The sequence below is a fragment of the Melopsittacus undulatus genome, chromosome 4 (genome assembly GCF_012275295.1).
Source record: "Melopsittacus undulatus isolate bMelUnd1 chromosome 4, bMelUnd1.mat.Z, whole genome shotgun sequence".
Lineage (NCBI taxonomy): Eukaryota > Metazoa > Chordata > Aves > Psittaciformes > Psittaculidae > Melopsittacus > Melopsittacus undulatus.
In genome coordinates this window covers 45,386,474-45,413,908 of record NC_047530.1, presented here as the reverse complement: position 1 = coordinate 45,413,908, position 27,435 = coordinate 45,386,474, and the positions used below count along the sequence as shown (strand labels likewise).

Genomic DNA, 27,435 nt, shown 5'->3' with positions numbered 1-27,435 from the left:
TGCCCTTTCTGATGGGAAACTGAACTGCTGAAAACAGCTTTAATATGCTGAAGCCTGCTCTAATGTACTTCAGAGGCCAAGGTAGTGAAGAATTTTGCTTGAAGAAAAAAGCTTTGCTTATTCCAAGGATACATTGGCCAGAATGAAAATCCATTCACCTGTTTAGAAGTGTGTTTGCTTTTATCTCAACAACCCAAATATTTTACTAATCTGTATTTGTAACTGTACCTAAAGGCTTATCAACTGAGAAACTGAACAGCAAACATGTGTATTGTTCCTGTTTAAGGTATTATTTGCTAATTTCAGACTAATAACATTATATGACTAGAACAGCCAAAATCTAAAAATTACATTGTTTAAAGTTGTTTCCCTTCTGGCTGTCCCTACCTGTCCTTTATTGGCAGACCAGATGGGCAGTGAGAAGACAAATCATTTGATCTCATCTAATCCCTAATCTAAATTACTAGTGTCCCGGGTTCAGCAGTAGCAGTCACTGTTCTCCTTCTTAGTAGCTGGTGCAGTGCTGTGGTTTTGACTTTCAGCCTGGGAACAGCGCTGATAACACCCATGTTTTTTCTGTTGCTGCTCAGTAATGTTTAGTCTGACCAAGGATTTTCTGAGTCTCATGCTCTGCCAGGGAGAAGAGGAAGCCAGGAGGAAGCAGAGACAGGACACCTGACCCAAACTAACTAAAGAGGTATTCCATACCATAGCACATCATGCCTACTATATAAACTGGGGGCAGTTACCTGGAAGGGCTAGAGCACTGCTCAGTCAGGCTGGCTATCTGTCAGAGGGTGGTGAGCAGTTGTATTGTTTTCCCTTGTTATTTCCCTTATCATGATTATTATTGGTGGTAGCAGCAGTGGTTTTGTGTTATACCTTAGTTACTGGACTGCTCTTATCTCAACCCGTGGGAGTTACACAGTTACATTCTTTCAATTCTCCTCCTCATCCCTAAGGGAGCCAGGTGGGAGAAAGAGGGGGAGTGAGTGAGCAGGTTGTGTGGCACCTGGGCTTAAACCATGACAACTGGTTTGATGAAAAAAAAATCCACACGAATTGGAGAATGCTTTTTGTTTAGTGGCATTCAGATTAACCTACATTTGATTTTAGCATAGTTGCTTCACAAATTTCAAAAGGAAATTTCCCACAGAAGCAAGTATAAGACAGTTATAAAAGGAGAAGACTTTTGTTTTTTTTCAATACATCAAATTAAAGGTACACAGCCAGGGTGCTTTAAAAACACCAATCCCTCACAAGTATGCAAACATGTGACCTACTGGAAATTTGTTTTTTGTAGTGCAAAATGGCTTAATTACAAACCTCAAAATCTTCCAGTGCTATAAGTGGCCAAGAAAGGTCTAAAATCACTGCTCACCAGTTATGTTTATAACCAACATATCCAGTATATGTAAATACCACAGTTTACTTATTTAATCCATTCCTAATATCATTTGCTACTTCAACAGATTATTAAATTATGCAAGTTGAAAAAAGAGTAAGGAAAAAAATGCAACTATGAAGATTCAAAAAATTACAATAAGCAACATATATCAATAATCTTGTATTTGCAGTGAGAATAGTATGCATTAACCTCTCTCCATGTATTAACACATTTTCTGGTTAGAAAAGTAATTTTAAGGAAACCTTTTGATAGAATTTGGATGATGAGAAATCACACTTACTATTAACAAAAACTGCAAATCTTAAGAATGACAGGTAACGTTCACCCTCTATTGGATTCCATCCAATGTCTGGATATCCTTTAGCCAGCAGTACTGGACAACTCTGCAGGCCACAACCTGCCAGGTAGGTAACAACCTACAATACAGAAGCAATGACTTATTCATCTGCTTAGAAATACATTTTTCAAAATAAATATAAAACAATCACAATAAATATAAAACAATAACAAAATGAACATAGTAATTTTTTTTAATACAAGGTTTTTACATAGAAGGTGTTTCATCTGAGAAACTACTGACATAGTTCATAACTGCATCAGTCTTAGTTTCTAGTTCTTGCTTTTGGTGATGATGTCAAAGTCAAGCACTTTCATTTCTGAAGTTACCTTATTATATGATGACACAACAACACAAGAAGAAAATGAAATGTGGAATGTGAAAAGTAGAATAATATATTGTGGAATTCTGATTTTTTTTTTACATTACATAAACAACAGTCAAAATGCAACTTCAAAAATCACATCAATAGCCATGTATAGCTAAATTGCTATAAACAGAATAAAAATTGTATTATAAGTTTATTTACTGTAATTCCAATAGATATGCAAACAATTACATTTTTCAAAGACCGATAAGTATCAGTGAACAGTTTTAAGAGGCTGAAAACAGAATCATGGAATCACAGAATCATGGAATAGTTAGGGTTGGAAAGGACCTTAAGATCATCAAGTTCCAACCCCCCTGCCATGGGCAGGGACACCTCTCACTAGACCATGTCACCCAAGGCTCTGTTTCAGCCTGGCCTTGAGCACTGTCAGAGGTGGAGCATTTACCACTTCCTTGACCAATCCATTCCAATGCCTCACCATCCTCACAGTAAAGAATTTCTTCCTTATATCAAAACTAAACTTCCCCTTATAAACTTCTTCCTTATATTTAAACTTTCCCTGTTTAAGTTTGAGACCATTTTCCCTTGTCTTGTCACCACAATCCCCGATAAAGAGTCCTTCTCTAACATCCCTGTAGGCCCCCTTCAGATACTGTAAGACTGCTATGAGGTCTCTATGCAGCCTTCTCTTTTCCAGGCTGAACATCCCCAACTTTCTCAGCCTGTCTTCATACAGGAGGTGATCCAGCCCCCTGATCATTCTCGTGGCCCCCCTCTGGACTTGCTCTACCAGCTCCATGTTCTTATATTGACACCAGAACTGCACACAATACTCCCAGTGGGGTCTCACAAGAGCAGAGTAGAAGGGCAGGATCACCTAATTTGACCTACTGGTCATGCTTGTTTTGATGCAGCCCAGAATACGGTTGGCTTTCTGGGCTGTGAGCTCACACTACCGGCTCATGTTCAGTTCTCAAATTAAAAAAGATTAACATTTACGGTAATACGTAAATTCCTAACAACATTTCTTATTAAGAGGAATATCTTTAACTAAGATAAATCTTTGTGATATGATGACAAATTGAATTAATTACAATAAATTTCTCAATCATTTACAGAATATTTTCTCAGTCATTTAAATGGAAATTAGCAGATAACTGCACAAATGTGGTTTTTGTTTTTATTAAAAATACACAAAGGACAACATATGAACATAATCATAGTCCTTAAATATATTCTGCAATAGGTAATGAACACCAGGACCTTTCATGAACCTGTAAAAAGAGATGTAAATTATAATTTCTTAGAATGGAAGGCAGCCAAAAATGGGTGGCAAAAGGGAGATAGGTTTTGCTATTTGGAAAAGGGAGATACATTATTCTGCTGAAGCACCCTATAGCAATTCCACCATTCACGAGATCACATTTAGTGTCATTACCTAATGCCCTAAGAGAGAAACTAGTGAAGAATTTGGGTTGAGGAATTATGCCTCTGCTGATACAGTAAGTTGCCTCCAAAAGACTGCAACAGAAGAAAAATGGGCTGATGTGAAAAATTTGCTTATTACAGTATACAGTAAGGAAGTGACTCAGTGCACTTGGTGGGAAAAGTACACGATTCCTAACAGACATGATAGCTTTCTAGTGTCCATTTAGAAGGTATAAGTGAACACGTCTGTAGAAGCCTAGAGATACAGCTCATATAAAATGTAAGAAAATCAGGAGAATACATCTGTTTTCCATCTCTTTTTAGATTTTATAATCCTACCACCAAACCCTACAATTTTAATCCTATTCAGTTTACTACTGTACGTCATCAGGCCAGTCCTCTACCTTCTACACATTCATGCATTTGCAGTAAAAAGACATCAAATTTGCAATAACAAAAGCTCAGAAGTTGTCTATGTGTCATTTATTTGCTCTAAATACAAGCTTTATGATACAAATTTTACTTGAACAGAAACACTGTCATTCTGTGAGTAAAGTATGCCTGTCACATTCATGAACTGGTAGATATACAGTATTTGTTTTTTGTTGTTATTTAGTATGTAGATTTGTTTACTGAATAACATCCACCTACTGCTCCAGATAAAGTTATTGACTCACCATAGTCAGGCAATAAGTCACCGTTCTTACAGGTAAAACAACTGATGAATTTGGGAGACCCAGTCTAAGACACATACAGCCTGATTTTTCAGTATGTTGGTGCTGATATCTGTTACTGTTTAAACATTCACCACTTATGTGGTGCCAAGTAGTCGAAGGTAAGCAGTCAGTATATGAGGAACATGCAATTAAAGGTCAACAGTGAAATTCAGTTTAAGTGATTTGCCATACAGTACTTCCCATGAAAATGTAAGACACTCATTGGTGGCATGCCAATCACTAGTGATGTATCCCAAAGGTTGACATTGAGGCCAGTGCTGTTTAATATCTTTAGTAATAGCACGACAGAGTGCACTCTCAGCAATTTTGCAGGTGATACAAAATGGATAATTGTTCTTAACATACTTTTATATAATTAGTATGTTCCTGTGTTCTCTCAAACACTCCCCATTAAAATTCTTGTCTCTGCCTTCTAACTATCCCCTTCACACTCCCATTTATTTCTATTTCCCAACTTTTATTTTCCCACAGCATATGCTGATCACAAACACCCCACAACTCATTCTACTCTCATCACAGAATTATCCCATACTGCAAATAGACTTTCCCTGTGCTAAGCTATCATTTAGGCGCTTAACTGTTCCCTTCCATTCATATTAAACCTTGCGTTTCATTTTCTGTTCCTCAAATGCTGTGCTAGCATGTATCACTTCCATTCCCAGACTTCCTCCTTTTCCTTCAGACTATGAACCCATCTTCCATCTCTGGATCTGTTTTCTTTCCAGGATATACAAAGAACCTTCATGCATTTGTTTTTTGGGTTTTTTTGTTTGTTTGTTTGTTTTGTTTTGTTTTTATCCACAATTTCTGCCTCTTCTCATATTTCACTTTATTCCTAACTATTGCCAATGATCTGAGTCCTGGATTCAGCTTCCTACTGCAACTATCCTAATTTCTGTTCCAACTTCTCTTTTCAAATACCTGTCCTTCCATTCCATTAGCTCTTACCTACATTCCCATCAATCTTTCTGTTTTATTTAAGCCAAAAGACCTGCTTAATTTCTTCACATTCACCTCTAAGTTCTCAAATTTGCTCTTCCCCAAACCATGTTTCCTGATATGCCTTTCTCCTGTTTCATGTCTTTTTTTTTTTTTGGTCATCCTCTCTACCTGATAACAATAGTGAAAGAATGCAGAAGACAGATATAAAGCTCTTTTGCTGTGATTCCTACTAAACATAAAGCAAATCATGGAAAGTACTGCTCAATCTTACCTTGAAAAGGAACATACCTAGAGCAAGTATTCCTGAGGTGATCATATTCAGAAACTACTATGATCAAACTTGCCCTTTTCCCTTCTAGAACAAGTACATTATTTAATAAATAGGTGAATAGATTGCAGAGTGGTTTACCTTATCGAGATCTGGCTCCTCCAGTGCTAGTGCAAGCTCATTGTTGTCCATTACAGAGGCTGCTGCAACATCTAGTGGTGTTGAACCTCTCATAGAAGGAAATGCTGCAGAAAAAAGTTAGTACTTAAATACAGTTTGCAGTAATCACAGTCATGCAGCAGAGGGCAGCAATCACACTGGGATTTGAACATAAATATCTTAATAGTATATTGTATGGCTGTTTTTCAGTCAAGAATATGGTTAACTGCTTTTAACAATGTTAAAATAAACTGCTGATTGATTTTGTTTTCCTAAGTTGACTTGTCTACTCAACTACACTGGTTTTAAATGCAGAGAAGAAATCATTATCAGCAACATAGAAAATCAGAGGAATATTATACTGTTTATTTAAAAGAGCAATATATTCAATATGCAATTCTGCACAACCTTATCAATTCAGGGGGTTAAAATTTACTTTAAGATATTCATCCAAAAGAGACATTTTCAAGCTTCAGTGTCACCTATTTTCTTTCTTCTAGTCTTATCCCATCTTCTGTGTTCAATATGGGCAAATGCAGGCATTGAAATGATCTCAATGAATAGCTAAAGCACTGTGTAAATCACATGTTATCTTGTCTTGATATACCTTATTAATATAGCCATCTATCTAGCCAAGATAATTTTCCTTCTGTTATAAAATCTAATGTGCACACATTAAAAAAAAACATATATTCAGTGCTTTAAAGGAAAAATACGGAATTACTAACAGTGGCCTAAGTTTTAGAAAAAAGAAAAGTGAAGCCAGATAAAACAGGCAACCAACATAAAGGGTTAATTTAATCTTAGATTTCACAGAATCACACAATGGTTAGGGTTGGAAGGGACCTCCGGAGATCTTTTAGTCCAACTCCCCAGCTAAAGCAGGTTTTCAAAGAACAGGTTGCACAGGATTACATCCAGGCATTTTTTTAATATCTCCAGAAGAGATTCCACAACCTCTCTGGGCTGTCTGTTCCAATGCTCTGTCACCCTCAAAGATTTTCCTCATTCAAATGGAACTTCCTGTGTTTCAGTTTGTGTCCGTTACCCCTAATCCTGTTGCTGGGCACCACATAAAGAGTTTGATACCTGCCTCTTGACACCCTACCTTAAGACATTCATCATCTCTCCTCCACACTAAACAGGACCAGCTCTCTCAGCCTTTTCTCATGAGACAGATGCTCCAACCCCCTGATCATCTTCATAGCCCTCCACTGAATACTCTCTAGTAGTTCTTTGTCTTTCTTGAACTGAAGAGCCCAGAATTGGACTCAGCAGTAAAGACTGAAGCAAAGAAGGCATTCTGTAACTCCATTTTCTCTACATCCTCTGTCACTAGGGCACCAACCTCATTCAGCAGCAGGCTCACATTTCCCTAGTCTTTCTTTCACTACTGATGAACTAGCCCTTCCTGTTGTCCTTCACATCCCTTGCCAGACTTAATTCCAAATGGACCTTAGCCTTCCTTGTAGCATCCCTGCAAACTCTGACATTTCTTACATTCCTCCCAAGAGGCTTGTCCCTTTTTCCACATTCTGTAAACTTGAATCATCCGTGCAAGTCTCCTGCCTCCTTTGCTTGGTTTCTTCCTCATATGGATGCACTTATCATGAGCTTGGAGGAAGTGATAATTGAGTATTAATCAGCTCTCTTTGACCCCCCATCTTCTAGAGCCCTAACCCATGGGATTCCCCTCAGTAGGTCCTTGAAGAGGACAAAATTAGCTCTCCTAAAGACCGGGGTTGCAAACCTACTTATTGCCCAGCTTCCCCCACACAGGATCGTGAACCCCACCATCTCATGGTCACTGCAGCCAAGGCTGTCCCCAGTCTTTACATTCCCAACCAACCCTTTGTTTCTTAATACAAGGTGCAACAGCACACCTCTGCTTTTTGGCTCTTCCACCACCTGTGTCAAACAGGTATCATCAGTGCTTTGCAGGAACCTCCTGTACTGCGTGTGCCTAGCTGTGTTGTCTTTCCAGCAGGTATCAGTGTGGTTCAAGTCCCCTACAAGAACTAGGGCCTGTGATAATGATGCTACTTCCATCTGACTGTAGAAAGCCTCATTGACTTGCTCCTCCTCATCAGGTGGCCTGTAGTAAACATCCACAACAGTGTCACCATGTTAGCATGTTCCTTAATTCTTACCCATAAGCTCTCAACTTGTTCTTCATCCTCCCCTAAGCAGAGTTCGATACATTCTAGTTGCTCTCTCATGTAAAGAGCAGCTCCACCAGTTCACCTTACTGGCTTGACTTTCCTAAAAGGTATGCAGCCATCCATGAGAGCATTCTGGTCAGGTGAGCTATTCCATCATGTCCCTGCAACTGCAATGAGACCACGGCCCTGTGACCACACGCACATATCTCTAATTCTTCCAACTCATTCCCCATAGTGTATATGTTGTTGCACAGGAATTTCAGAGAGGTAATCAAGGATGCAGGTTTCCCAGGAGCGGTGCAAGAGGATTCACTATATCCATACACACTCATGAGATGATTGATCTTCTGGCTCTCTTCTTGGTGGGCAGCTAAGGAGCATTTATCACTTCTCTGGTTGGCCTGGCTTATTCCCCAGTTGGATGTGATGGTGCGAGCATTGCCACTTCAAATCCTGCCCCCAAGTCATTCAGTTTATAGCTCACTTCAATCGAAACTATTTTGAATGCAAAGAATGCAAAACTATGGGTTTAATCCTAAAATTTTTAAGGTATTTAAAAACACAGGCTTAGGCTATTCTGTTTCTAACACAATCCAAAGACACATAAGGATGAAAGAAAAATGGAAAAAAAACTTTGAGTTAGAGGTGAAAACAAAGTGGATTAAGATTCAGAAGGGGTTCACCACATACTTCAACTTGCTTTAGAAATTGTATACTAGTCTTGTGATATCCTGGTCTTGCTTTTAGCTGTTATAGTTACATGACGTACCCAGTCCAACACTGCTGTTTTCCAGTAAGTAACTAAGATGCTCAAACATGGCCTTTTGATTTTGTCGACTGATACGACAGAAGTAGCACAGGAATCGACAACAGCTTGCCACCATCTTTGGAAAAACGATCTGCTGAAGAAGAAAGTTGACAAAGCAGTGAAATATGGTAATTACCAATCTGTTCCAATTCTTCTTCCTGCATGCCTAACAAGGAAATTATAGTGAAGTTACCAAGGTGATAAGCAGCTAACAATTGCTTTGCTTTTAACTTAAGAAAAAAGGCCTGTGTTTCCTTTTAGGTTTTGTATCCATTAAGTCATTATGTTACACAAACATTGAAAAATCATTTTGCCGAGGACTACAGGGGACATATAAAGGGAAAAAATGGAGAAGTAATTCTCATAAAGCAATCTACAGACCAGAAAATGCAGTTATACAAAATCTCTGTTTTAGCAGCATTATGATAACAAGCTCAATCCCTAATATTAGGTCATAACAGCATAAAGAGGATTCAAGAGCCTTAGTTTACCCTCCCATTTTGTAATAATATTACACATGTAAGACTTTTCTACCAGACTCCTATGTTGTATAATGCATAAGCCTGATAAAACAAACCAAAACATTAAATTGCAACTATCCAATACTTTTAAAACAAAAAACTAACAAAAAAGACTTAATAAAAGAGAAACCCAACACTTTACTTGCTGCACATTACATGCAAGGATTTCTCCTCTGAAAATAAAATAACTTAATCTATAGCATTCATGAAAGAATGTTTCATGAGTTGAAATTATCCATAGCATCTGAGATGAAAAGTTATGCCGTTCTCACATATGACTGAAATGAGCTAAAAGAACAAGATAAAAAATCATGGGACAGATTTTTGGTGCTTGTTTGGAGGTTTTTCTACCTGATTTATTTAATTTACCATTATATAGGATTTTCTAAAATGTGTCAAGTTCAGTTGCAGTTCTACATCCTAAGGATACTCATAAAATCAGTAAGAAAATGCATTACTATTCCTTTTTGAAAAATCTGACTGTGACCCTTCAGGCTCAAGCAGGAATATATTCTATATAATATATACATATTCTACAGATATCCAAGCATTTTAATCACAATATCACAGCTGGATTTCTTTTTCTTCTTTCTATGACATCCTGCCTCCTTCACTTCATATCTTTCAAATCGCTTATAACTTTAGAGTCTAGCAAATGTTCACTTCAGTATCACACAACTCTAACTCATTCTGAGAAGTGCAACCTTTCCACTTATGAGACAACAATCTTTACAAAAAAGTAACTACCTCATTTAAAGCTATATGGTATTATCTTTTCAATGTATCAGGTGCACTGCTAACTTTCAGAGACTTGATTAACAGCTGTTTTATTTTGGGACAGTTTTCTTGCTAATATATGCAGCTCATTTGTCTAGTTCAGTCATGAGGGAACTACTAGGTACAAGCAGCATTAAATATTATTTCTGTTCTTAAATATAGGGTAGATGAAATTTACCAAAAAAAAAAAAATCATTCATTCATTCTACAGACCAGAAAACAAACATTTAACAAAGTTTTGACACCCCCCCTAAATTTACCGGGATTTTGACACAATGTCTGAAATAATTTGTTTAGAAAATTACAGTAACAGCAACTCTGTTAAAAATTGTCATTTTAGAAATTCATCAGGAATACATAATTCTAAAAACTTTCAATCAGTAAGAAACAATTTTTAGGTAAAATGGTTGAATTCTGACAGCCAAAAAGGGTATTGCTCAGGATTCTCTGAAAATGAATGAACAACCAGCATCTGAAATCAACATGATATTGAGATTCCAGAATTATAAGATCTAAAGACAGTCTTTAAAATAACTATTTCAGGCTTGAAGATAACATACCAAACCCTAACTATTATGGAAACGCTCAAAGCTTGTCCAGTTATTTTCTGGGATATATGTTGCACCATTAAGTGCCTTTCCAGGATTTTGTTAGCCTGCAGTAGCAAAATACTGCTAACAGCCACATCATATTCCACTGATCTTGCCTGTTTCTGAATCATTTATTAATAGCACAGCTGGAAAGAAGCCAAATCCGTTTTCTTCAGTTTGAACTGACAAGTTTTTACCTTCCCACCATTCATTCAGAGAAGTATGAGCTGTAACACATCTCTCAATACAGTCTCATAATAAAATCACTTAATTCAAGAAGCTGGTGATCTAGCTTAAATCATCTGTGGCCACAATTTAGAAAAATGACAAATCCCTAAATCAGAGACTACATTGCAAGTTGCTCATTCCATGTCTTGAAGCTATAACATTGTACAGAAAGCAATGTCAATCAAACTGGAAAATAAGAAAACAAAAGGAAATATAGTAGCAATCTAGCTGTGAGGACCTTGCCTGAGAGCAGTAAAAACAGTGTTCTAGTGGCTGATGCCATGGCTACACTTCAATTCCATATAAGTGACTCACTGGGCAAACACACAGAGAATTTCAAACGAGTACGTAAAACCATAGCTGACAATGAATGCTCAGTTTCCAGCCCTACTCCTTTTTATTCAGAACACCTTACCTGGCAGAGTGAAAGATCTGCAGCATGCACAAACATGTACCTGTGTTACTAAAATGTTTAATGAAAAATATTTTTTAACATTTAAATATTTACTTAAAGGCAGTGTGGGGTTGTTGCTTTGGGTGGGTTTCTTTTTGTCACCTTTTACCATATGTACATGTTGTAGAAAACTGAGGGTTGCAACACCTATAAATTAGCAAAATAGTAATCATCTGATAAATATTTGTAACTTGTCTTGAACTAAAATATGAGCATATTATGACAGAATAACCAAACCCTGTATACAAAGACTTTGTAAGACTGTGATGGTATACAGTCAGACACAGTGTATAAGTATTTTACAGAAGCATATGTGCCATGTGACCAAAGAGGCAAAAAAACAGAGGTAGAGGGGCACATAGAAGGTGCTCAAGATAATGAAAAGTTGCCAGAGACAAGATAAGCACAAGATAGTAAAATAGGCTCAAAATACTTCCAAAACTGAGTTGGTGTTAGTCTCTTACTATAGTTTATTGCCAATAACATTCCCCCCCCCCCCCTAAATTCAGCTAACATATACATTTAATAGAAAATAAGAACAAAATCTTTTAAAGTCCTATTAAAAGACAAATGAAACACCTATAAACTCTCACTCACTTTAAAAAAAAATTAAGTCCTAGAATGCTGGGCTTTTCCCTCTAGTACTATAAAAACTGTTCTACCTTTAACATTAACATTTCAATTCGGACAGGCAAAATCTATCTTACATGAGAAAGATATATTTTCGTTTGAATACTTTTTAAACATCCTAGTACACCTTTAGAAAGGTTCAAAATGCAAAACACACAATAAAATTATGGTGGAATTACCTGAGATTTATCTCCTCCAAGCACATTCACCATCACATCCATAACAGTCTCATGCATGCCCAAGACTCTCATTAAGTTAGGATGCTGATAAAACACCTTGTTGTTCATTATATCCCTAAAATGGAAGAAAAGGCAACCATGTGTTTTAAGAAACTCCATTTTAATTTAAATCAATGGTGCATTATTAGAGATGTCAAATATGCATTCACTGTAGTAACATCATTTTAAACCCTTAGATTTCAGCATAATACAAGAACACCTAACAACTAAATGCTTCACATTTCAATATGCTGTCATTTCTCAAAGAATCTAAACCTTTAAATTATTTCAAAATGGCATTTCTTCATCTTTAAATTACTCTTACCATCTGTTCTGTTTTAAAAAATAATATATTCTATGATGATCTAAGTAGAAAAGAATATATTCTGTTTTTTTCGGTAGAGTGGAGATCAAGAAATCTGAATCTAATGTGCCTGCACAGTAACATTCCTTATTTAATTTTTTTAGTTCACAACATAGAAGACAATAGACAGACTTAATATTAAAGGTTATCTGTTAAATGCTTCATCGATATTTCCCAAATTAAGACCATCTGTCAGAAGATATAAAATGACATACAGTCCCCTTAAATAGGAATATTTTAACATTTTCACCATGCCCACCATTCTCATGTTCTAGAAATTGCTGTGTTTCATAATTCAGAACACATTCCATGTGTTTCATTAGGGAATCCAGTCATTTCTACTATTTTAGGTCAACCTGTTAAAAACAAATGGCAAATAACAGACATCATGCCTGCTTTACAGAAATACAGAAAGCTGGGAATTGAAGATGACTCTCAGTACAGCACCTCCAGGAAGGTGGCTACACACATGCTGAGTTTAGATAAAACCTACCCTTTATCCTTCCTGGAATTCTCAGCAACTTTAAAAACTCAGCATCAGGGACAAATAAAGTAATACTGTCACATACTAACTAATGAGTTGTTACCCATTACTTGCTGAATTCAAATAATTAGTTTTCAGAATTTCTATAAAAACAATACGATTCTTATGGTGAAACAGTAAGAATAATGGAGATTCCTTACAACCATTGTAAAGGAGAGAAACTGATCAATTGAAGCCATCTTGGAAATACCTGTGAAAATGAAAATTTCTGGAACATACCTGTATTTTAGTAGAGCAGTAATTTTATCCAGGGTCTAAAATGAAAGCATTTACTAATAGAAAAAAAACTTTACACAAATTTAGAAAAAGAAATTATGTTAATTCCATACCCTAATCCATTAATCATTAGCAATTCCTCCTCTTTTCCCATCCTGACACTGAGAAGTGAACGTATCTGGCCCAGTGCTGCAAGCAGATTAATGGTATCCTTCACAGAGACAGCACTAATAGTGTATGCTTTCCTCAGAGCTTGCAGTAGCTCACCAATGCTGTCATATTGTCTACGAAGGAGAGTGTACATAATCCGAACTAATTCTGGATCTTGAATCTGATCTTCCTGGGACCAGCGCACCATAGTCTGTGATATGAGTTCTTTCAGTGTAGCTAGAAGAATAAAATACATAAAATGTTACTAGCTATTACCACAACAAAAAAAGTCTCTTAAAATGTATTGTAAAATATCAGATAACAGTAGACCATAAGGCAGTTGTAAGAAAGCAAGAGAACACAAGCAGACTGTACAGGGTTTTTCAACTTGAAAATTAATTTTTAGATCTTTCAAGGTGTGATCCTCGAGAGACAGAAAACAAGAAACATCTACTTAGTATTCAAGTCTATACCAACACTGTTGGCAATAAAGACTTCTTAGTTGATCACAACTTTAAGATCATCCTTGTAAGTTAAATGCTATATTTAACCTTTTAATTAATCCTTCATTTCTACATCAAGATTTATAAAATAGCACTACATGCAGCACAAACACCTGTTCATTAGGAAAGACAGAAACCTAATTTTATAATGCCAAATAAATAGCATGTTTTTGATGATCATCAGCCTAGGTTTGGAATACAGAAATTGCTAATTAAGTTTTCAGTAAACAGTTTATTGGCTGACAAGTATGAGTTCAATTACCCCAGAAATATTCACGCATGTGAGCTCAGTTTGCTAATCAGTTTTGCCAGGGGGGAGAAGGAAATAAAATCTGTTCTAAACTTATAAAACTTCCAGGAAGGAGGATGAGATAGCCTTTTTAAACTAAATATCCAATTTAGGGTCTAGCCAGGGTGCACTCACTTGCTGAATATTTAGCTATTTTGCTGCTCAAACAAAGGATCTACACTGTCTTCAAAAATATGATTTACCTGGAAATATCTCAGAATTGTATGATGATGCAAATGCATTAAGGAGTAGTGTTAATGTCAGCAGATTAACTTGTAACAGAGGCTAGGAGCAATCTGAATACTGGGAATGGTGATCAATAACCAGTTAAAATAGATGTTACTTTTAACAAGTTTTAACAAGAAATTGCAGTGCCTTACCAATCTTCCAAGGATGCATGATAAGTCCCCCATATATATGCTTGATTTACAATATGACTTGACTGTTACAAAAGCAATCATACTGAATACTAATTTATTACCTCAATGTAATCCAGTTCCATTGTTTATTCCAGCTTGTGTGGTGTTTCTTCTTGTTTGTTTATTTTTGGAGGAGTGGTTTGGTTTTGGGTTGGGTTTTTTTGTGTTGTTGGGTTTTTGGTTTGTTTTTTTTTTTTGCAGGGGTGGTTTTTTGTTTGTTTTTAATTACTAGTTAATTAATTACTAATTCATCATTAGCCCTAGTGTAAATTCATCTCCTAAAATAAAAGTCCATTTTAGTAAATATGAACTCATGCTTAGAGGAAAGGAAGATTTCCTTGTAGAAAATAGTTCCTTCCTACAGATATTCACAGCCTGAGTATGTATGACCAGATGATTGAGGCCAGAGACTTTTAGTCTCGGCAATAAGTACATATACCATGCACACCACCACCCCTCTTCATGGATATAAGAGGATGGAGGTACCTCACACATGCATTGCCTTTCACTCTCTGAATTCCAGAATTCCTGGGGGTAAAGTGGAACTGCACACATGCACTACATAACACAGCTTCCAGCTACAGTAAAGAATAGAAAAGAATACATAATTTTTCATTGTTCTTTGAATAACTTCATCCATATGCGTATTTGTACTACGCATCACTTCAAGGAGAAAGCACTCCAAGGAGAAGCTCAAGTCGGAAAAGCTTCTCTGAAATTTCCAGAAAAACAGACACGTGGAAAATTGTCCAACATGCATTTCTTGTGACCCAAAGCTCCAGTATATGAAATACATAATATGCTCTGTTTCAAGGACCAAACACCATGTGCCCCAAGGGGTTAGGAGTGAACGCTTCCTGACACATGGCAACAGAATCCACATGAAGCCTTAGAGAAGAAATGATACTCCCCAGATACAGAGTAGATCCTATTGCCATTGAAGCAAAATCAAATGCTAACAGATGAGTCACAGGGGAATAAAACCCTTTTTCATGCAGTACATGAGATTGTTATAAGATTTAATGTATTTAAAACCTAATATTAAGCTTAACAGACCAAAATATGCTTTAAAGGCAGGACAAACCCTCTCTGGTGCTCCACAAGTAGATCATGTAAGACATGTCCTGAATCACAATATAGCATTAGTGACTAATCTCTTGATGGAATGATCAAGTCTGAAATAAAATTAAGTGCTTTGGGTCTGTACAAGGACCTATTGCCAAACTGAGCAAATTTGAAATAGAATGACTTACTGCCATTGTTGGTTGGAAGACCAGCCTCAAGTCACTTGCACAGTTCTGCACATGACATCTGGATGTTGTTATATAAATTTGGAGATGGATAAAACCCAGTCTTGATTTGCAAAGGTAATGAGAAACCTCAGCAAAAATTTATGGCCTAAAGGAAGACCTGAAAGAATTTGTCTTTTTTCCTTACTTCTTCCTCATTATTCATAGTCACTACTGAGGACTGAAAACTCACAAACATATGACAGCAAAGACAAAATTTCTGAGGTTCACTCTACTTGTCAACATCATGGTGGTCAATACATGGCAGGAAAAGCCAGCTAAGTTGCTCAAATAGGCTCAACAAAATGGCAGATTGTAAAGGAACTGCAAACAGAGCCCATCTCACCTGTTTAGGCCATGAACACTCCCTCCTTTGTTAGGGAATAGGGTACAAAAATGTACATGTACAGGAATAATATACTAAAAACTCTATGATTTCAAGTGTTTTGGGGTTCTTATGTGCATGTATGTGTATTTATGCGTATACATATCCTAAGAAGACATAGTAGTAGGAGGAATACAAACACTTTGTTTTGCTACTAGTCCTTCCCTGCCGGTAACAGAACCAATAAATTATTTATTGAAGGAAGTAGAGCCAAAATAACAATATGCCTTCAAAATGCAGCATGAAATATTTCAGAGATGAAATAATAATGACAAATTGCTACTCAACTGAAGCAGACACAACTTGAGATAACTTCCATTTACAAACAAGGTCTATTTTGCTCTCAAGCAGCAAAGGGGTTGAATAAAACTCTATAACACTACAGGTAAGTATCTGTAATGCTTTTTATTTCAATGCTTCCTTTACTTAGCATATCTTCGAGACACCAGTAATACATGCAATTATCTATTTTCAGTTTTCCATTGCTAAAATGACTACATGCAGTTATCAAATACTTAATGCATGTGCATTATTTCTTAAATTGGTTAACTGACTAAATAATATTCTTCAAAGCATTATGAAGAAATGACCAGCTGCTGTATATGACATCCCTCTGTGGTTATGAGCATGCTTGGTTTCTCTTAAAATCCAGCATTTCAGAGAACCAAAAATAGTTCACGTACAGTATAACACTCATTATAAGCTCTGGTAGTACTTACAAGTTAAAACTGATTGAATGCAGTAAAAAAAAAAAAAAGAAAAAAAAAGGAAGAATTTATTTTATTTCCTCTACATAAAGGTATATAACAAAACATATTATACCCTGTAAGTGTTCAAATACTTGTTGGATAATGTTTTTAAAAATGATTGTAGGAATATGAAGAAAAGATGCTGAAACAAATTCTCAGTCTTCTTTTCTGCTTACTTTACACCATTAGGCATGGTAAAGTAGTAAGAAGACGTGAAATATGACAAACATATCTGCATATAAGGAAATGTAATTTTAATTTACCCTTCTACAGAAAATACAAACTTTCCATCTTTTTGTATTACAAAAACTGACTTACAGTGCGAAGTTTATCCATCATTCCTCTGTGTGCAGAGGATTCATAAACTTGTTTCTTGTAAGAACTAACTTTAATTCAAGAGTAACATTTCTGTTGATTAACACTTGTCAAGCTTTGCACAGGTTTCTCTTAATACAATATACTAAATGGATATACATGTTATCAGATGATACATACATTATATAAATCAAACCCAACAAACCGACAGTGCGTTGCAATATGGAGCATCAGGCCTTTTTAAGAAGAAAGCTCATCAATCTATTTGCTCAGCATCAACCAAGACAGAGCTTGGACTGTTTGGCCTAAAGAAAAGAAGGCTCAGGGGCAATCTTGTCAATCTATATAAATACCTGGATGGAAGGTGTAAAGAAAACAGGGACAGGCTCTTTTCAGAGTCCAGTGACAGGACAAGAGGCAATGGGCACACTCGGAAACACAAGACAGTCCAGCTGAACAAAAGGAATATTTTTACTGTGAGGGTGACTAAGCAGTTCCACACACTGTCCATGGGCAGTGGATTCTCTCTCTTAGAGATACTCAAAAGCTGTCTGGACATGGTCCTAGATAGCCTGTTCTAGGTGGCCCTGCTTGAGCAGGTGGACTGGACCGCCTGACCTCTAGAGGTTCCTTCCAGCCTCAGCCATTCTGTGATTCTATAAATCACTGCCTCAGGGCAGTACAGATCTGAAAACAAAGGAATAACAACATTCTATTGGCTTATGCTTAAACACCATGAAACTAATGTTAAATAAATTCTTGTATTGTTTCAACAGTTACTCTCAGTTCTCTGCTGTGTTTACTCAGCTGTTCAAGGTGGAAGGACTGTTTTCACTGACGTAAAATACATTATCCCATATGTATATATTGGGTTTAGGTTTATGGATTAAATTGCCTCTCATCTCATTATTTTCAAAACATATACACAAACTTTTCAAGTGTTTTGAGTGACGAATTTCTACTTTAATGACATGTTAGCATTACTCAGCAAACATGATAATATTCCAGTCCTCTTCCCCTATAATATTCTGTTGCAGAAAGGAACATCCAAAAAAATGATGATAAATTGAGTCTCCTTATGTATATTTAGCCAACATGAAAGCTCATTGTGAAGGGATATGAAATTTATAAACTATAGTGAAAAGTTTTTAAGCAGACTGATGACATCTAATCAGTATTTTTCTCTGCCCTTAGAGACACATCTGAAAGATTTATAAAAGCAAAGAGCAGAATAAAGGATACCAATACTGAATTCTGGAAAATTCTGTTAAGCACTTAGAAATACAGAATTTGTACTTGTGAAAATAATTACTTCCTTGTTTAATTAGTGAAGTAGATTGAATATTTAATTAAATTCAGAAAGGATATGGTATGGAATATATACGTGCATGTATGTGATGCCTGAGATAAATCAGACCAAATTATTATTTTTAATGAATGTATATAGTCACCATTATCATACATGAAAGCCATCCTTTTTAATACAAAAACACAGAACAGTAAAACCATTTTGTCGCAAATATCTTGGTACTGGGATGCATAAAGCTTGTCATGCAGAAAAGAAAAATTAAATGGGGCTAAAGCTGTGAAGAAGAAAGTTTTGTATTTAGAAAAAAAACATATAAATGAAAACTTCTCGAGTTCAGAATGGCTGAGTCTAGATTACTGTGCCATAAATAACTTTTTGCATTTCTTTGTAAAGAATATGCAAATTTTCAACCCCAGAGTTAATGATCTGGATCCAAAATCTTCCACCAATTTTAAGTTCTTTGTAACAATTGGATCTAAGATGTTCAGTATGTATGAAGATTGTTCTAAGAGGCAGAAGGAACTTAAGTAGTTAGTCTCCTTCAGTCTGCTATGAAGTTTTAACAGAAAATACACTCTTGTTGACAGAGTACATCTTTAACACTTGCATCACGGAAGTATTTATGTTGAAAGAATACTTACTAGGATATTTCTCTTCTTCTTCCTTAGGTTCCACTTTTTCTGCTTTTGGTGGACCTTTGATTTTGTACATTAAAGAACGGAGTTTTCCAGTAAAGGAGGAATCTTCTTCTTCCTCTTCCTCCTCTTCTAGTGGTATACCTTAGCAGATAATAAAACTGTTTACAAACAAAACTAAACCTTTGAAGATTAAATCCTTCAATATTTAACCAATACTAAATATCTACAAGATTTTTTTTAACCAGCAAATTTCTACAGGAAAAATGTATGTAGTAATGCCAGCAGCTTTAAGATGTTAGCTACAGTAGCGCCCCTCACATTATGCTTATTTTAGTACACATACTCCTTACATATAGACTTATAGAACTTTTTTTTCTAGTATTATGACCAAAGAGATGGCTGGTTTTGTTTTGTTTTTTTCTAGGATTCTAGTATGGTAATTAATTTGGATTCAAGTCATATTTGATGAAATACATAATCCTTTATTTCATATTGGAGAATGTAAGCTAAAGAATTGCAGGGCTGTATCTCACAAAATAGTACAATTTTTCAGTTGAGATATTTAGCAATCATAAAAAAATATATTAACTGGATTTAAAACTGTAAGAAGGGAGATGTTCAGAGACTGTACTAGTGATACATGTTATTCATGAAAATGTAAATGAGATGGGATGTCAGTTTACGTTTAATATAGTTCAGTTCACTACATTGCTTCATGACCATTTAAAGCATTTTCAGATCTTTCACACCTTTTAGTGATGATCAGATACCATGTATGTTATGTGCAAAAGTACAGAACATCTAAGTAGGTTCCCTTCAGAATAGAGCTAATTATGCTGTGCTGAGATGCAAGCTTTTGCTATCTGGCTGCCAAAGTGAAATTAAAAAAAGGAAAAGATTTCCAGACAGAATACCGAAGAGATACAATCTGGAGCAGATGGGAACTAATAAATTGCAGAGGCCAAAACTGGTATTAAAAAAAAAGAAGCTAAGAAAGGAAAATAAATAATGCAGTTGGAGAAAGTTTGCCACTGTCAGCTACCAAGAGGAAACAGTTAAAGTTATGACTAGGAGTGACTACGTGACTAGGAAGAAGAAAATTCAGAGGGAGAGAATGACTGAACTAGAAACTGAAATTGAAGACTATATGTGGAATTCAAGGAATGGGAAAAGTGAGACTGGCTGGACAAAATAAAAAGCTAAGAATGAAGCAAGGCTACCGTCAGACACTAGAGAAAGTAAGAACAGGAAATGTAGCCTATGAGAGGAAAGAGAAAGCAAACAAGGATGTTACAGAAAGCAAGATCATATCTGGCACTGGAAAAAAAGCTAGGACTTAGAAGCAAGAGAGACAGCACAGGGGAGAACTTTAAAGAGGCTGAAATGGACAACGATGAGGTAAGACAGTGTTGAATTGGAGGAGATGGAGTCTGTGACTGCTCCGTATTGTTTATTATTCATTCTACATCCTCTCAGAGTTGCAATTCATTCAGAAGCTGACCATCTCATGTTGCTATTCACTAATTGCTTAATTCAAGTGGCAGAGGTCTGTGCACTGGAACAGATGGTTCCAACCCAGATAAGTGTCAATTTGATATTATGCAATAAAATCTGTTGAAAATTTGTTTTGTTTACAACTAAGAAATTACACACAAAAATTATGATAGAGGACTATCATTTTGCTGGCAAAATTAAACACTCACAGTTAGGACATCCTAGGATTAAGACTGCCTGAGTAATTTTAATTCAGGTTATTTGCTTATATTCATTATGAAGCAGCCTTTAATTACTTGATTGCATACATATTTTTCCACTTAGACCACCAAGAATGCTTAGTATTAAAAAGATGATTAAATATTCCAAGCATAACTCCTATTCATTTTAACTGCAGCTGTGATTACTTAGTACTGATTTTCAGGACTAAGTCAGGACACAGATAATGAGGAGCATTTATCCACAGTGGCCACCAGTAATAAACCCGTACAACATAATGAACAGGGATTTGTTTAGAATCCAGAGGATCACTAAACTATTTTAATCATGAGACCATGCTTTCTCTATCTCCAATTCTTTCTCTATTCAACATATACATTTATAATGCAGTAAACAATAATAAAAGTACACCACTAAAAAGACAAAAATATCCCATCACCACTATCAGTAGAAAAGATAAAGAGTGATCAGGAGCTAAGCTACATCAATAATACCAGCAACAAGATTTCAAGGTAAAAGAAATATATTTTAGAGTTACAACATTTCCAAGCAAGCTGAAGATTTTCTATAATCTTCATCCTGGAGTCTCAGAGAGCTCTCTAATGCCAAATGGGCAATATATTTGAAAAACAGAGGTCAGATCAAATGTTAAGTCACTGAACAATGGAGATGATGATATCTTTCTTAATTAAAAGGGGGAGAAAGAGGAGCACATGCAACGATGTTAACTATTCACTTTAACGTATGGAATAAAAATGCTGAAATGAAAGAAACAGTTATTGGTGAGCACTTGAAGCAAAGATGAATAAGAATCAACACAGGACTGTCATAACCAAATTATGTTAAAACAACTAAATTACCATCTTTAACGTAGCTAATCTTAATGATACAAATCTTGATTTTAAGAACTTCTGATACTTGCTCAGAAGTATGATGATAAAACACAACCCGGATACTCACTGACCCACTGAAACACACCCAGATACCCATCCTTGGCCGAGCCTAAGGCTAAAGAAGTTGAAAACCTGAAGCTGGCTTATAAAATCAAAGCTTGATGGCTGCTGGAGATTCTAACAGGGTACTCATTATAGATGAGTTATATATATACTTATTATAGATATCATCATAAGATGATAGCAGAACCCTTAACAATACAAGCACAGGACAGTATGAGAAGCACCATGGGTCCAAACACAAACCACAGGCTGTTAATTACAGGTCACTAAAAGAACGCAGTTCCATGAACTGGGTAAAACAAAAAGCTTACCACTCACCACAGTGACTTAGAAGATCATCATGAAATTCATATAACTCATCCCGGATCTCCTCTGGACAGGGACAATCCTCTCCCAGTTGAAAATTTAGCAACATATTAATCTTTAAAGGAATTAAAACATAGTTAAAACACTGAGATAGCCTAAGACATATTCTAATATATAGCCATACTTTACCTATTTATGATCAAATTTATTGTTAAATTGAAATAAAGCACAGATTTCTAATACAGCCTAAAGGAAATACTAAAGCAATGGTACTTGGTAATCTTTAACATCAAAATACAGTTACACTTAATAATAAAGCTATTTCCTGGAGGTAGAAAAGACTATTTCATCATACAGATGTCAGCACAACACCAACTTTGTGCTAACTTTTAGCAACCAAATTTATCAAATTATAATTTTGCAGAACTGGATGAATCTCAGCTCCTCAGCACTGGGTAGTAATACTGCTGGGAAATCCTAAATCATCTTAGAGCTTGAATTCTGGAGTACATCTATAAGCATTCTGATATTCAGTATTTTGGGGCACCTTAATAAATTTATTTCATGATCAATTTTGGTTCCCTAGCAGTTCCAAAGGTAGTTTAAAAGCCAGAACTCTATTTTATCCTCACAAAGAATTTCCTTTAATCTTTAGATTAACCATTTCTTTAGTATTACCTGTTCTTGAGGAGGAGACCGAAATTCTTTAGTTTTCTTGGCAGTCAAAGCAGCAGACATGTTCAAGGCTTGCATGAGTTCATTGTACCTGAATTTTTGATTATATTGCAATTTTGATACATAACGGTCTGCAAATGATACAATTGCTTCCACTCTATGTTGTAGTTCACAGTCACAGAAGTAATTGAGCAAATGACACATCTAGGATAGAAAAAACAGACTTAAGTTCAACAGTTTAACAAACTGTAATTGAAGAACTGCAGTGGATACTATACACTGCAATAGACTGCAAAAATGAGAGACTTTTTTTCCCCAGATTTTTTTTTTTAACATCGTAAAGGTGACAGATTTATGCAGTTTTTTTATCTGGTCAGTAATGCTATATAGCATTCAGTCTTTCACTACAAAAACACGTAGAATCCACAGAATCATAGAATATGGTTGGAAGGGTCCATTAAAGATCCGCAGGTCCAACTCTCCCTCTTCTAAAATACACCTACAAACTAAGCATTTGCATATTTATTTTGAGTGTAGATACATATAGAAAGAATTGCATTGACATAAAAATTGGTTATTAATGTCAGGTAACAAGCCAAAGAGGAATACAAATCTTCAGGATTTCAAATTTAACAAACTATAGAACAGACAGAAAGCACTACCTTTCTTTCATCAACAGTAGAACATTTGTGATACATTTAATTAAATGGTCACCTGAAGCTTAACAGATTCTGGCAATCTTGTCTGCAATAAGCCCTTCAGGGGAGCTTTTGTTTCTTTCAGTGCTTTCTCCCCAGCTTCTACAGCTTTTTCTTCAACTTGTGTAACTTCTTCCTTCTCTGTCCGCTCTTCTGTTTGTTCCTTGTGATCTCCAAACACAGTGGGATCAATGAGGAGCAGTACCTGCTTCACATCATCATCATCAAAAACACCCATTATAAGCAATGTTGCTATCAGTTTAAGGACAGGAACGAACTGGAATGCAACCTGTCCTCCAACAGGGTCTCGTATATGAGTACCACTACATTGTACTGCCTCTGTTAGCATACTTATGGCCTTGGATTTGAGTGTATCAAGCGGTATCTCTGGGCTGGATGTCTGACGTTCTTCAGAGGTCACAATAAAGCATGGAGTAGAAAAATTAAAGCTTGGTTTCAGACAAGTGCTAAGCCCAACTCCAGGTAATCCATGCTTCTTTGTTTCATCAGGATATAATTTAATAGTTCGAGTTTCATCTGTAACTGGAATGATAAATTCATTGTTCATCATAAGCTTGGCTTGCTTTGCATACTCCAAATGAATACTAATTAGCAAGTCATAGAATCCAGAACGTAGGAGTCCAGGTAAGTATTGATTATCTATTGTATAAAACAGCTGAGATATGTCCACATGGCTACAAAGTGCATAAGCAACTCTAGTATTACCTAGAGCACTAACTGAACAATAGAGTTTTAAAGTATGGTAATGAAACTTCATCAAGTCTTCTTGTTCACATAGTTCCAAAATATCAACACATCTGTTACGAAATAAAGAAACAGAACACCAGTCAATTCCATTAATTACAATTTTGTAAAAGATAAGTTTTATAATGTCTGCACATTTTGGTCAGTTCCACTTTAAACCATTAATATTAAAGTTGATACTGACAATCTTAATGTGCATCATTAAACCACAGTAAATAGTGGTAATAATTTAATGAGATTATCTACAATTAGTACTCCATAGAAAAAGTAAAGAAAAATGTAAGACAGAGAAGCTTCTTTGGCAGCTATGGTAAATTAGGGCTTGTTTTTGTAAGAAATGTATTTGTAAATAGCTGATGAAAGTACAGCAGATAGATTACCTTTCTGCCATGATTTTGCTTATACTTTGTCACTGGTTACCATATTTGATATTTGGATGCAGTTTATTATCCTCAGTCTGAGGATAAAACCTAATGAAAATCTAAGAAAGTCAGGATCTTGTCAATAAGAACATAAAAACGTAGTTCATGTCAACTCAGAGCAGATGAAACAGGAACAGATTGCACGCTTTTATTACAGAAAAAAAAATCAGAAAAGCAGTACTTGCATGTTCTTTTTATTTGTGGGTTTTTTTTCAAGCTGAGAAAATCTCTATGTTTAAAGACCTAGAGATTTAAGATACTATTTTATAATGTAAATAAAAACAGTTGTTTTGTGTATGCAAACATCATCACATGGCATTAGTTATTCAGCCTCCTGTATCTACTTAAATTTCACAAACAGGATATTACAGCAGATAAATTCTCATCAGCTCCAGTGTAAATATTCTCCAAGGCAGGTTTAACTAACACCCAGATATCAACTTTCAATACATTTGGTCCACATCAAGTCACTGTAGCTTCTTCCCAAGGTACCTGTTTTCTTCTGGGATATGTAGTGCCATCATCTGCAGAGGTTCCAAACACTGTACAACCCACCCATGACGTTCACTGACACGCTCAGTTTCTACTTTTAGAAAGCTGTTTGGCATCCTACTCCATAAAACAGGTGTAATTGTTTGCACATCAAGACGAGGGGGACACTGAGGAACAGGATTTCTTTCTTCACTTTTAAAAATTGCTGCTGATAAAGGCATGGTATTCTGAAACAAACAAGTGTATTAAAATAATTTTCATAATACCTGATCATGAATAAACCTATAATACGCAAAAGAAGTATAATTTAGTGATAGCAAAGAATGCATAGAAATATGTTATTGTAATAAAATCCATTAAAAACATCAAACATTTACAGCATTCTCCCCAGATAACATTAGTTTGACAAATGCAATTTAGATATGTTGAGCAACTAATTTCATATACTAATTACATTTATGTAAGTAAATGTAGAAGTCAAATAAAAAGTCACATCTTTGATTCAACCTTCCTAAATAAATTCAACTGAACAGGAATTTCCGTGGAAATAAACATTAAAAAAAGCATCTTTATAGAAAATATTTTGTACCTTTAATTTACCAAGTTCAAACTGAATCAAGTTAGTGCTTGTGGGCTGTACAAAAGTTGCTGGAAAAAGCTTTGTGTTTGGTTCAACCTAGAAGAGAAATGAGATTAAAAAAATTAAGAAATTTAAAAAAGCAACAAGAATCTCCTCCCAGAATGTTATGAGATATATTAAAAATACTACACAGCTTACACTTCAGTATTGCATTAAAGTGTTGATTTGCATCTACCTGTAGTTCACCTCTAATATAGTAAACCGTTTGCTTAATTATCTTGCATTTAATTATCTTTACAGGCTCACCTAACTTTCAGGCAAAAGTGTCTACTGCTTTATGTGCTTTCAACACCGATTCTAACTCTAGAGCAGCTCCTTAATAATCTAGCCACTAAAATCTAGCTATGTCCTCTGACTCTTGTTATATGAAAAGCACCCTCAACAAAGCCTGAGAGTAGAATACAGCTCTTCAGACCAACACACATTTTTTAGAATTTTTTTTTTTACATTTTATGGTGGACAAAGTATTTCACTGCCCAAAAAGATAATTAAAATAAATAAATAAATTAAAAAAACAAACAAATAAATAAATCTGAGAGATGGAACCAGAAGGGAGTAAGACGAGTGTGAAAGAGCATCATTTGGTAAGGATAGTGCAAATCTTTACTTCCTATGAAGGTAAGTGAACTTCCGATCCATATTCCAAAAGTACAAGAATGCAATTTTTTCAAAGATCTCTTTATTTACAAGCTCAGTATTTGTCTCCAGTCCTACGAAAATTACAGTGAATCACACTGAATCACAGTGCTGCATTATAAAGTGTCTGGTCAGGTTTGGGGTTTTTTTGACAGCTACATTACTCTGATTCTCCCATAGCTGGACATATGAGAGTAGTAATACCAGTTTATTCTGAAGAATTTTCTACAAGATCACCCACCCCCACTGCCAGGAAAAGAAGAATTAAAAAGATACTTATAAAATGGTACGTTATGAAAAAGTTTTCAATGCTCCAGGGTGGCAAAAAAAAGGTACATTCTATATAAACAATTCAGGATTTCAGGAGTTCAATTAAATATTCATATCATTGTGCATTTTGAGTACTATGCATATACATTCTGCACACTAAGTACAATTACAATAATTGTGCTGTGAAGGAATGCAACTTCTAACTTTGAGGACAGCAAACTAAAAAGAATTTAAAAATAATAAAGAGTCATGAAGAAAAATAAAAAAATCTGTAATTTTTTAGATAAGAAAATAGCTCCAAAATACAATATAACTTAAATGAACGTAAAATAATACCACATACCAAAAAAATTTGTATGCAGAATAGGTTTGTGGGTTTGGGTTATTTTTCTGTTTGTTTGCTTATTTTTGGTGTTTGGTGGGCTTTTTTCAGAACTTTGACTATCAGGATAGACAAAATAATTTAAGGACAGGTATGTACACTCTAATTTTTTTTTTACATGTAATAAAACCCAAACCCAAATCCAGAAACAAAAGGTGTCCTGGACTGAAAGACACTACTAATAAAATGTGAGGTTTATCTCATTAAAGCCTGAAACTACCTGACTGAGACAATGTAAGTCTCAGACTCTGACCAAAGATAGCCATTTCCTAATAATAGAATTTGTATTTTCTGATCTTGTTTGAAGGTCAG

The 27,435-nt window shown here is 35.5% G+C and overlaps 1 protein-coding gene across 1 annotated transcript in view; it reads right to left on the bottom strand.

Annotated features, from left to right (window-relative positions):
• RYR3 (ryanodine receptor 3) overlaps positions 1–27,435 on the bottom strand; it is a 215,655-nt gene that overhangs the window by 82,354 nt on the left and 105,866 nt on the right. The window contains exons 33-43 of the mRNA XM_005149274.3: positions 25,785–25,871; positions 25,196–25,422; positions 23,533–24,334; positions 22,822–23,022; positions 22,156–22,258; positions 19,172–19,309; positions 13,236–13,509; positions 11,960–12,074; positions 8,542–8,671; positions 5,593–5,696; positions 1,689–1,824 (exon numbers count right to left, since the gene is read on the bottom strand). Coding sequence (XP_005149331.2) covers positions 1,689–1,824; positions 5,593–5,696; positions 8,542–8,671; positions 11,960–12,074; positions 13,236–13,509; positions 19,172–19,309; positions 22,156–22,258; positions 22,822–23,022; positions 23,533–24,334; positions 25,196–25,422; positions 25,785–25,871 — 2,317 coding nt within the window. The remainder of the gene's footprint in view (positions 1–1,688; positions 1,825–5,592; positions 5,697–8,541; positions 8,672–11,959; positions 12,075–13,235; positions 13,510–19,171; positions 19,310–22,155; positions 22,259–22,821; positions 23,023–23,532; positions 24,335–25,195; positions 25,423–25,784; positions 25,872–27,435) is intronic.